The sequence below is a fragment of the Branchiostoma belcheri genome, unplaced genomic scaffold (assembly GCF_001625305.1).
Source record: "Branchiostoma belcheri isolate BF01 breed outbred unplaced genomic scaffold, Haploidv18h27 scaffold20, whole genome shotgun sequence".
Lineage (NCBI taxonomy): Eukaryota > Metazoa > Chordata > Leptocardii > Amphioxiformes > Branchiostomatidae > Branchiostoma > Branchiostoma belcheri.
In genome coordinates, this window is record NW_017803491.1 from 566370 (window position 1) to 578870 (window position 12501).

At 39.9% G+C, this 12501-nt stretch overlaps 1 protein-coding gene across 8 annotated transcripts in view; it reads left to right on the top strand.

Annotated features, from left to right (window-relative positions):
* Window positions 1–12501, top strand: part of LOC109469183 (nesprin-1-like) — a 40070-nt gene that overhangs the window by 15529 nt on the left and 12040 nt on the right. For all 8 annotated transcript variants that reach the window (XM_019767620.1, XM_019767615.1, XM_019767621.1 and 5 more), the window contains 10 exons: window positions 106–252; window positions 1869–2034; window positions 2274–2410; window positions 2564–2778; window positions 3026–3140; window positions 3410–3604; window positions 3938–4063; window positions 5737–5954; window positions 6104–6200; window positions 8919–9085. In XM_019767620.1, coding sequence (XP_019623179.1) covers window positions 106–252; window positions 1869–2034; window positions 2274–2410; window positions 2564–2778; window positions 3026–3140; window positions 3410–3604; window positions 3938–4063; window positions 5737–5954; window positions 6104–6200; window positions 8919–9085 — 1583 coding nt within the window. The remainder of the gene's footprint in view (window positions 1–105; window positions 253–1868; window positions 2035–2273; window positions 2411–2563; window positions 2779–3025; window positions 3141–3409; window positions 3605–3937; window positions 4064–5736; window positions 5955–6103; window positions 6201–8918; window positions 9086–12501) is intronic.

A 12501-nucleotide genomic window follows, 5' to 3' on the forward strand; every position in this document is an offset into this window, starting at 1 on the left:
TAACAAGCCCTTTGGTGAAGTGCTGTAGGGGAGAAGTTTAAGCCATGCCTGATGGCTATTCGTGTCCGAAACGGGCATGTTCGAATCACGTATCGTGTTGTTCAGACTAAAGCTGCAGACTCCCAGCGGTTTGAAGGGGAGGTGGAAAGCCTACAGAAACTGCTGCAGGAGGCAGAAGAAGTGCTGCAGTCAGACGACCCCAACAAGTCAGCTGACGAGACAACTGTCAGAGACAGGATGGACCAGATCAAGGTTAGATTTGTGCCATGTTTTGAATTTAGGACATCCATACAAGGCTTCTAACAGTAAATTAAATGTAAAACAATATAGCCATTGTACTTGTGTATTATATAATATAGCAATCATCAATTTTGTTTTGTCCTAGATTTCAAAATGGTCCATATATAAGAGCCATATTTTGCAAGTAGTTTCTGCATTTGTTGCTGTTCTCCTACATTTTTAAGCAGCTTACATGCTATTAAGCAGCTCAAGGTTTTGTCAATTCAGCCAACTAAAAAGGACAATTATCCTGCTGTATTTTTCTGTTACAATCAATAATTCATCCCTCTGAAGAATGACAATGTGCTTTATGTTGCCATATAAAATAGGTGTGTCATCAAAGAGGGTTGACCAAATTGGGAACTCTGTGGTCTCTTTAGATATCTAAGAAAAATATAATTTAGCTCTTCACTACTTACATGTATGGAAACTCTTACCTGTTTCAATTATTCAAAGGCCACAATACCAAGGGAACTCCAGTACCCCGGGGGGTATAAAGTTGATAGTCCTGTTTCATGATGTATGACATCTGACAGTACATCAGACTTGTAGTGGTCTATGTTTTATGTCAGGTAGTACCAGAGTGTCACACTGTAATCCCCTGGGGAGAGGGCTGACCCAATCCTCCAGGTTATAACTGTCATCAAGGGGTGTGAATGACCTGTCATCATCCGCCACATGCATGCTAGCTTGGAGTGACATTGATAAACTTTCCCAGGCAACAGTTTTTTTGTTAACATGGACTTGTGTATGATTTTAAAGAAAGTGTGTACTAAGTGTCCCCAAGGGGTATAAACGTTGAATGCCCACCCTAGAAAAATCTCCTTGGTTGCACAACCTACGGTACAATCTCGACCCTGCAAAATTATATGGTTGGTCACTTTAGGTCTTTTCATCACTACATGTAAGTGGAAATATTAGTTTCATTAGAATTTTAATTGTAGATATATGCTTATCATGTTGTCATGTAAGGTACATGTATCATGTTGAGGAGTATCTCTTGGAGGAGGAGATCATCAGAAAACCTCCAACTAATGTCTTAAGCATGTAATGGGTCTGATGATTAAACAAAACATGGTGGCAGCATCTTCGACAATGGTGGTTAATCTCAGTACAGGTAATGATGAAGTATTGTTTTGACAGGTACTGGTTTGTCAATTGTCTTCTTTAATGATATGCATGTAAATTGTGCAGAAAGCACTGGGGCATGATATTTTACATTGTGAAGAGGATTTGGCAAAACATTGATAGTAGGTCATACTGGTTCTCTAGTGCTATTATGAAGTAGTATGACCTAATTTATAGATTTATATGTTTGAACTACTGTACCTGTACAGATGGTGCTATCATTACACAGAAAATCGCCATCGCAGGTACAAGTTAATCTTGTGACATATCACAAGATAGTAAGGGCTCAAGATAGTAAGAATGTTTTGGTTGCTCTTACAGAGCCTTAAGGCATGTGAAGTAATTACAGTCATACAGACTATCAATCTCTTCTTAGACAACATAATATATGTATGATAGGAACATTCCAGTATTATACTTTCAAGGTAAATGTTTCATACCTCTATACCTGCCCCCTGTAGACCCAGATGCTGAAGTTCAACAACTACTCTGGGCAGCTGGAGGATCTGAACAGCCTTGGGTACAGACTTGCTCTGGGGGAGGAGGAGGCAAACAAGCTGCGAGATCTGAACCAGCGCTGGTACAACATGTCCACACTCATGTCAAACAAGTACAGGACCATGCAGGGTAAGGAAAAAGCAATTACTTGATATGATAAGTAAATGAAACAAGGTAGTTACTTGACCCTTGGTTTCGTTTTTTTTTATTTTCTGTCATCTTCATCCGGGGTAGCCTAGCTGAGTGACATGACCACTGCTTTGCAGTGGGGCCATGGGGCACAAATAAAACATAAAATTTAAACACCAGCATAGTCTTAGAACATGACATCATGAAATCATGTTTATTTGTTGTCCTTCCATTTCCAGGTATCATGCTGGATAAGCAGAACTTTGCCCAGAAGTGTGAGACATGGATGCTGTTCCTGGCCCAGACAGAGAAGGACCTGGCTGTAGACATTGCTGGCAACTATGAAGGCCTGTTAGAGCAGCAAAAGGCTTATGAGGTCAGAAACACTACAATGTGCATTGAAGTACCTCTCTTTATATGCTGTTGAATAACCTGTAAAGTACATGTAGACATGTTTATTGCATATCCACTATACCCTTTTCAGTGATCCAGCATGATTAAGTGATGTATTTTCATTCCACTTTTGTAGATTTTCCAAGCGGATCTGTTCAGCCGTCAGCAGATTCTCCACTCCATCGTGTCAGACGGCCAGCGTATCATGGCGGAGGAGGTCCTGGAGGACCCTGAGGAGGACCTGCAGCAGCGCCTCACCCTGCTGAGGGACCAATGGCAGAACGTTCTCAGGAGGTCTAATGAGAGGAAGCAGGTCATCGACCACCGCATACAGCAGTGGCAGCTCTACAAGTTAGTACATATTTCCAGCCATCTGAAACCAAGTAAACCCTATTGTTCTTCATTAGAAATAAAAGGAAGCTTTATCATTCATATCACATTCTTGTGGACAAAGTTTTTAATATTGCACAATACTTGTATTGTCATATTAAAATTTGGGTAACAAAAGATACGAGTAACACATGCCAGGATATTTTCAAGATAGCCACCTTAACTGATCTGACAGCTGCAATGTTAACAATTATCTTTGTCCCTGTAGGTCCCTGAGGACCAAGGTCCTGCCCTGGATGGTGGAGATGAAACATGAGATTGTACAGTATGAGTTCACTTCACTGTCCCTGGAGAGAGTCAGGGCCATGTTGGAGGACGTCGAGGTGGGAGATTAGTGCAATCTGAAGTTATTGGTTATTGCAACTGTTTCTGGCCTTATTATTTACAGCATTTAGCTGTTGTTCATGGAGAGGTCTTGTGTAATCTTGTCAATGTTATGACTAAACAAGGTCTTTGGTAGGCAACCATCAAAAGAATGTCATTTATTTCCCCTCTCATATCATAGTCATTGGAACATTTCAACTGGTACAGTCTTTTTTTTGTCTCAGTGTTAATCAAAAACTATTATTAATTATATTGTTATCAACTTCAGGCATCCCTCAAGAAGGTTACAGCTCAGGAGCCAACCTACAACTCCCTGGTGGAGACAGCTGTAGAACTGATGCAGGTCTCAGATAAACAGGTAGAGGGGGCTCTTGAAAGGGAGCTGACTGATATTCAGAAGGAGTGGAATGACATAAGTGGTTCTTTGGAGCACAAAAGACATCAACTGGAGTCATTACTTCAGGTAAAACTGAGAAAAATATATCATCAGTACAGTAGTGTAGTTGTAAAGCTATAAAGAAGCAAGTGGTAGTACTGTGTATTCAACATAAATTTTTGTGTGCCTGACTACATGACTATTGCATATTAAACACTCAGGCATTTTATTTCTATGACTGTTTGTAACAAAAGTACTTAAATGTCAAGAGTTGTCCTAGAATTTGTTTACTGTATCTTTGTAGGAATCACTGTAAACCCCTCCTGTACATGTATGATACACTCTGAATATTCCATTATGACATTGCCTCTTACTTACTAAATGACTGACTCACTATCTTTTGTCCCACCCCACCTCTAGTCCTGGAGTGACTGTGAGGATGACATTGAGGGGTGCCTGGCCTGGCTGAGAGACATCAAACGACTCCTGACTCAAGATGTGCCATCCAATCATGATGAGCTTCAGAGAGAGATGCATATCTGCAAGGTGGGCACTATATCATCACTTCCCAGCATTCCCTCCTGTGTTTGAGGAAACTCACACCTCAAGTGTGTAAAGGGGCACTTTAAAACATTTGCCCTGTTGTGAGTTGACCAATATCTATCATAATACACCTTGTACAGATTTACCAACTTCAATTACACAAATGGTTTGTTACAATTTACACAATTCAGATTCAGAATGCAAGATCAAATATGGTGAGAAAATGCAGATGGTACACCATAACATAAATCCTAAGAATGTAGTTTTTAAGCAAACTTATGTGCATTAATAAAACTAGTATGCATGTATATCTCCCTACTGGCCCTAGATTGATGGAATTGAGCTGTAATAATGGCTTGAAGTGGTAGGGGGCACTGTGATTCTGCTCAGGTGGTTGTTACAAAATGCCTACCACAATGATGCAATGCAGAGGACTTTATGCATTTTTTTGGGGTGTCAGAGTTGCTCCCAAACTTGTCAATTCATGGTACAATAAATACATTAATGTAGATGTACATGTATAGTTTGATGACACAAATCCAGGCCATATATTCTATTTATAGGAAACGTGCTACAAATCATGAGTATTGTGCAAAACTATATCTGCATTTATGATGGTGGTCCATATTGTATAATCATCAAAAACTTTGAATGTCGAAGGGGTCATTGAGTTAATGAAGCTGACACCAATCTAAAGGTAATTTGTGCAACAGCTCAGTGGCAGATTGTTGCTGCCGAGCCAGCCGGGCGTGAAGCCTACACGTCGGCCTTGATCGCTGGAAAGTTTCCTCATTTACGCTTCATCCATATTCAAGACCAGCGCTGATTGTGCAAGTTTTAATCCACAGAGGTCAATGAATCTGACATCAATCTTGCTCGTCGTGGCACCAGGTGGCTCTGGTCACCACCCGGATTCAACCGTCCCACTTTAATTTGGGATGACATTTCCGAGGTGACCTTCCGTGGACACTGCCATATCATATTCCCGACCCACCAATCTAAACTTAATAAAAAGTGTTTGCTGAAGCGGATTAATGAGGACCTGTTGCTCGTTATGCATGCAGTGATTAATGATGTTGTAATTAGAGGTTGGGAGGAAAACTTGCAAACTGGGAGCTATCCAACAACAGAGCGTGGGTGTAACAGGCAATTCAATCATGTCAGAATTGTTGATGACATGGATTGTTAGGAAACAACTTTATGGACTACTGCTTCACTACATTATCTTTTGAAGGACATCAATCAAACACACACAAACAACGGAACTTTCCAGATTCTGTTTTCTAAGTTACCAAAATTCTGTTTGGTAACACAATTTGTTTCATGTACAACTTTTGTTTGAGGCATCAGCAACATATCATTGAACAAGTCATTTCATTTGAAGAACAGTTTGGGCACTATGTTATCTACATTTAACTATAGACATTATTGCTATTGCTTTCTGATCTGAATGAGACACTGTGGTAGAAAAATTGCCTTCATGGAAATCTAGGATCTACAGTGTAATTTGTACCTGGTATTGAGAATAGAATACAATGTTTAAGTGTTTTAGACTGCTATTCATAGATAAGGAAGATTATGTTCTTTGTAAATGTTCTGTCACAACATCATATCAAGTCATTATTTTTGGTCAAGGCATTAATAGTTTGTAATATTCCGTGTTTGTTTGGTTGCAGGAGTATGAAACAGCCTTCCAGATGACAGAGAATAAGCTGACCAACATCCACGGTAAGGAGCAGCAGCTGGCAGGCAGCATCAGCCCTGAGGACCTGAGTCTGCTGCAGGAGAGAGTACGCTTCCTCCGCAAGCAGTGGGACGAGATCCACCTCCAGACCACGCTGCGCAGGCAGAAGGTCACAGACAAACTTAACGAGTGGTCCAGCTTCAGTGACAGGTAACAGGATTAAGATCATTCTGGAATCTGTTTGCCACTTTAACACTTAATACTTATACTCTTTCTATGAAATAGCCTTAAGGTTTTTTGTTTAGTTTGTTAAATTTCAAAACTTTTGTATGCCTAACAGTAACATTTTGTTTTTTCAGATATAAAGAGCTTTCCGATTGGCTAACAGAGATGGAGGTGAAAATCACACACAATCCTGAAGTCAGCATTGAAGACCTACTGGAGAACTTGCAGAAGGTAGTTATGATGTCTTGCTTTTGTTTGGAAGACTTACTAGTAATATGATGGTAGTAGTTGATCATGGATTAGATTTCATCTTTCGTCCTCTGAGCAACCATTGTTTCATTTTCTGTTTTGGTAATTGAAGACAGTATCCTGATCTTCATGCAGATCAGTAATGTTAACAGTGTTTTGAAGTGAATTGTAACTTAAAGTTTTTTGTTCATTGTTCATTGGCCTCTTGGAAAAGAAGTCTACAACAGCCACAGCTAACTGCTTTCCACCAGCATGTCTAATCAACCTCAGAATTGTACCATACAGAATATGCAAGGCATTAGGCTTGAGTTATGTTTGCTTGTCTTTAACCTCTCGGAGCTCTAAGCCCCCAATATTTCTCTTTCCCCTGCAGACTGATAAGTAGTATCAGTTGCTCTTGGAACAAATGCGATCCATGAGTCACGCCACACTTGGCCAAACTTTCCGCCCAGGTTCTTAATCCTGCCCTCAGAATTCATTTCCTGGTCTCCCCCGCTTGTTTGTTACACCCTATATTTCTTGCAAATGTGTTAAATGTTCCGTACATCATCGTTCAGTCTCAGCCTGGGCGCCATCTGTTTACGATGCCTTTATGGCACCTGCAGGGGAGGGGATGTGGAGAGATACCATTAGCGTTCATGCAAAACAGCTAGTTTTCTTCCCACCGTGACTGACGATGTCACAAACGCGTTCCCCCAGGTGAAAATAATCTCTGGTGCTTGATGTTTTGTTATGCCTCCCCCTGGATTTGTAATTTCTATTTTATCTCAATGCGACTGGCCTAGTGTTACATTTATCACACATGATTGCCTGTAGGTTCAACCATGGGCCGCATACTTTGGAGAAATGCTGTCAAACTAGATGGGAAATGACTTTTATTTGGGTTTCATGTTGAGGAAGAAGAAAAGGCTTTTTAGTTAGCAGGTTGTTGGTCAGCCATTAATCATTAGACATTAACTATAAATAAGTAAAACATCAATCACAAAGAAGGCTTTTCCTGCCTGTCGACGTACTTTGAGAAATTACCTCCATCTGAGCTTCTTTGAAATCAACGTAATCCCAAAATTGGTGAAATTGGTTTCTCCTTGTGAGATTTTCAAGGTTGGTGAAGTGTGTTGGTCATGCCTGATTTGTTAGCAGAGGCTAGAATGACACATCTATGGGATTATTGATACTTTTCTTTTGTCCACAGTAAGCTCCATGGAGTAGAGGATTACAGAGTGTCTGAGAACCCATAAAAGTTTTAATCCTACCAAATTATTTGTACATCCCGTTAAGACCTAAAGAACGTCTAATCTTGTGTCAAAGTTGCACCACAAGGAGACGTAAACCACTTTTATTCCAGAATTTATATCTGACAAATTTAGAAAGCCCTGTCCTCCCCCCAAATCACTGCTGCCAACACATGAGTGATAGCACCAACTTCCGTATTCCAATTGCACTTAATAATGCCATGCTCTGGAAATAATTGAAAAATATATCTGGAAAAGCCCTACATTAATAACATGAAGGCCACCTAATCATATCAGCTACAGGTCAGAGAAGCTGTGCTCAGACCCTTATGAATATGTACAAGTTAAGGGACATGGGAGGACACATCTAATCCCTAGATAACTGAAAGATAATCAACACAATGACATTTTGTCAAAATTGAGAGGAGTGTTTGACCTCTGATGATTTTCCCCTCATTGATTACCTGTCCACTGTCCACCAGTTCTGCAGATGTTCTGGCCAACCAGGTGTATCCGGGCGTGGAGGATGCAGATACATGGGAAATGGCAGCAGATCACAGTAGCACATATGAGTGCCTCTGTGTAGCAAAGTTGGCTCTAATTCAAACACATGGCCCCTGAACCGTGAAATTTGTTGGCAAAGCAATTTGTGGGAGACATCTGTGTGGGGGATGTATGAAACGTGGGGTGGATGAACTGTCAGTGCAAATGTCATCTTTAAGTCATAAAGCTTCATCTTTATATGGCAGGGATCTGATCAGGAAACTTGAAGCAATCGGTGGAAGTTTTTCTTTTCATAATCCCTAAAGGCCCCTTGACTTCAGTTTGAATGTAGGCAATACCCGGTACATGCAAAGTGCAGACCCCATTGTAATGCCATTAACTGTGGGCCTGTGAAGGACTCTAACTTTTTTCAACGTCATTAACACTTGGTAATGAATTCATTTTAGTCCTAGACGTTGATAAACTAGCTGCACTGTTGAATTAGGCTGACATTTATGACAATTTTTCAATATCATACTTGAATGGAGTCAGCTACGACGATATCAATTTCCCCTGACAGAGTCTGTCGCACACTTAATGGGAGTAGTCCTGATGTCTGCATGTCCTTTGATAACCACTAATGCCGTAATGATGAAAAGTTTTTACTCAAATCTCAGCACAGGCAGCTGATGGACTTTTTAGTGATGTTATTTTTAACATCTTATGAAGTTTTTCTTGTGAAAGAAACATGCCAGCATGGGACTGTATATTGAATGTTTGTAAACCCTTTAGCACTTTCAACTGGGCACTCAAGTCCTTGTTATCAGCAAATGTGCTCAACATTCTTATCTCACAAGCACACTTCCCACATGTGATCATATCTCCCAAGCTTTGTTATGGAGAATAAGCCAATTCCACTTTGATATGACTTGGCCACAAACTCAGAACATGTAAATGTTTGAACTCCTTCTCTCCTATGCATCAGGAGTACCAGGAGGAGATGAGCAATGCCGATGACAGGAGGAGGGTCCTGGCAGACATGGGACAGCAGCTGCTCAAGGCTGGGAATGAGGCACGTGCCACCGAGATTGAGTACAAACTGGCCAAGATGCAGGACAGGTGGCAGCACCTTACAGACCTGAAGTGTGCCAGGTGAGTGGAACAAGTCAGAACAACTTCAGCCAGTTTACCTGTATTTGTAGGGAAGGGAGAAAGGATAGATGGATTGATGGGTAGAAAAAGAAACAAAAAAATTGACATTGGAGACTTTTCCAATGTTCTTTGTGCCAACCAATATCCTTAATACCATATTCAAACAGTATTATGTAAGATTGGTGATGTTATTGGCCTTGACTTTTGCACCAGTCATCACTCTACATCTTTTTTTAAGCCCAAATGTGTGATTGATGAGAAACTGTGATGTGATAGATAGTTGTTAGTCTCAGATAACACCTCTCCTGGTACTTTTAGGTTTACCATTTCAGACCTGTTATTAATAAACATGACATCACAAGAACTATTTTAGCTTCATCCCATTACTCAACATAAGAGCTGCATGTTTGATCCACCAGTTACAACAAAGCAAAGTGGTTGTCATTTTCCTTAGTGCTTCAAGAAGTTAGCATGGTCAAACAGTCTATGATTAGCTAACAAAGTACACACATGTTGTAGAATTTCTAATTGAGTAAATGTATCAGGCCTGTGGTGTCAGTTAAGCTGCATTTATGATCCACTCGCAAGGGGGAGCTTTTAGCTTACTTTGCTTCAACGTGAAGTTATGTATGCCTAACTGTAGAAGATGGAACATTGATGTAGTATCCAGTACAGTATTTGATTATAACATTACTGCTGATCATATTGATATCTTTTAACAAAGTGTGAACGAGGAAGTCATCATCCTGTATCATGATTTTCACAGCTTTATCTTTGATACATGTACACCTAATGTTGAGTACATAACTTCCCCTCCAAGAATGTTTCATATAGAATTCTCAAAACACATAGATCTAAATTAATTTGTTTCTCTGTATAGCAAGCTGAAACAGTATTGAAGTTTTTTCCCTACGTTATCATGCTCATAAGTCTATCAAAGAGGCCTAAAATTAAAAAAAAAGGCCTGGATGATTTTGTCCAGCTCATCATCACATTCTTGGATCCAATTCAGAAGAGGTTGGATCTGTGACACATGGTAAATCCTGCCTGCTTTGGGCATGACAGCCGAGTCACACATGAGAGGTGGCCAGATTAATGTGGTCTCCATCCCCCATGGAAAGCCCTTTATTCCACCATGGAAAAGAAAATGGGATGTGCTCTCATCATAAATCTCCCAGATTGTTCCTTCCCACCTGCATCAGATATGAATGCCAAAGATAAACCTCCTGCTCAAATAGGTCAATTCCTGCAAGCTTGATTTTCCATTCAAATTAAAACATAGAATTTATGTTCATTGGAATTAAAAGTTTTCATTTAATAAAACCTGTCAAGACAATTTGTGAAGTTTTATTGGCCCATAAATTACCCCCTTGTAGTCAAATGATTGGCCCAATTATTCCTACTATTGTACTTCACAGCTTTCTTCATTAGTTACAGTGTGTAAATTGGTGAATACACATTTATGTGACAGGCATTAAAGATGTGTATTGTTGGTGTAGTTGCTGTATTATCATGAACTAAATGAGGGATTACACTTTGCAGGTTTGCTGGGTAAGGGTTGATTTATATAGTGACGGCAGCTAGTGCTGTAATTGAGTTGTTATCAGAGATTTAGTGTAATTGCCTGTAATGAATTTGGATTAATGGTGTAATTCTTGTTATTCAGTCATGTGTCTATTAGCATTTTGTTCCCAAAGTTCATGCTGCCTATCAATCAGGATAAAGAAGGGTAGAGATATTTTTTAACAGATATTTTGCAAGGCGAGGTCAGCACATTGTTCACACTGTGTTTTTTAACATGTAGAAAGAGTACATGTACATGTACAATGAAGTTGCAAATTTGTTCAAATGTCAAAACAAAACAAATGTCATTATGGCAGAGGTATGAAAAGTATGATGAGCAACAGCATATTGAATTTATAATCTCAAGAAAAGGCCATGTTTATCAAAACATGACAGTTACTATAACTGTGTAGATTTCAGGTATCAACTCGAATCCAGACAGTCCCAAATATTCTTCTGAATAAACTTTTTGAATTTGACACTTTTAAAGACTGTATGCTGCCATGATACAGAGCTCTAGATCACAACCATTTATTAATTTGCATCTGTCCCCAGCTTTCATGTCATAATGTCTACCTCTTTTAAATCTGTGGACCACGAACATGCACTTGTTTAGTCCTGTTGGTTGATATGGTCATGTAGTCAGTACGATACAGTCATTATCCCATTTCTTTAACACTCAAACACAGATACATTTTATCAACTTTGGAATAAGTTCTAAAAATACCTCTAAAATGCACCTAAATAATTCATGATTGCCAGATGTCCATTAAAGGGAAATAATCCATCAGTACAGAAGTTTAGTGTTACATCAGAGAGCAGTCTTCCTGTACAGAAATATTGCATAGATGTGGTGTCTGTTCCAATATTTGCAGAGTTTATCCCCTTTCAACATCTTGCATTATTCATGACACAAAAAATAGTCCAGAATCATAGATGTGCTGCCTACCCCCTGACCTGCCTGTGGCTTTCCAGTCAGTGTTGATCTGTCATATTGGAGCTGACAACCACCCACTCACAGATTAAAAAAACTTCTTAGGGTTGTTGCGTTTGCCATCATTAACTAGAATTTCAAGACTATTGATTTTTTTGCAACTAGAATATCCCTACGTAGAGGGACATTTAATTCAGTGGTTCATAAAAAAGTTAACTTTCTCTGCAATCTCATAACCTACCAAATAGAGGTGTGTCATCCCCCTCCCCTGCCTTGTCCCTCCCAGCTACATTTGTAGATGATGGATGAGGGCCAAATTGGTGTGGAATTATCAATTTGCACATTCATTTGTCCTGAATGGTCAGTACCCAGGGGATCGGTGGGACCCTAATCCCTCCCCTGACCAATGCTGCAGCGGAGGGGCATCCATCATCAATGCATGGCAGCTTACTGATACCTGGCCATCTACTCCCTGTCTCCCCGGCAACCAGCAGGGGGAAATTAATTTCTCTTACTGTGGATGACATTTGGTCCTCCTGAATTATTCATCCAGTTTGTCCAGTCAGTTAAACTGTAATTATTTATTAATCAAAATCTAAGTCCCCCAGGCAGTTGTGAAGCATAAAGTTTTACATGGTATTACATGTACAAGCCTGTATTGCACAAAAAGGTCAGCGACCACAAGAACTAGCCTGTACACATAGTGCAGTCATCTTGGTTTGCATTATTAAAGTTCTGTACCTGACCATGCAGGCTTGTGGTTGGGGTCTTTTAGAGTAGATTTTGTTGAGTCCTTTGCATGTTATTATGGTGTCATATGTGCAGTCAAGTTCAGACATGGTTATTACTTATAGTGTCATCACCTCTATACTTCCAACACATGCTTAATATATTTTTCAAAAAGAAACATTTCAAAGCT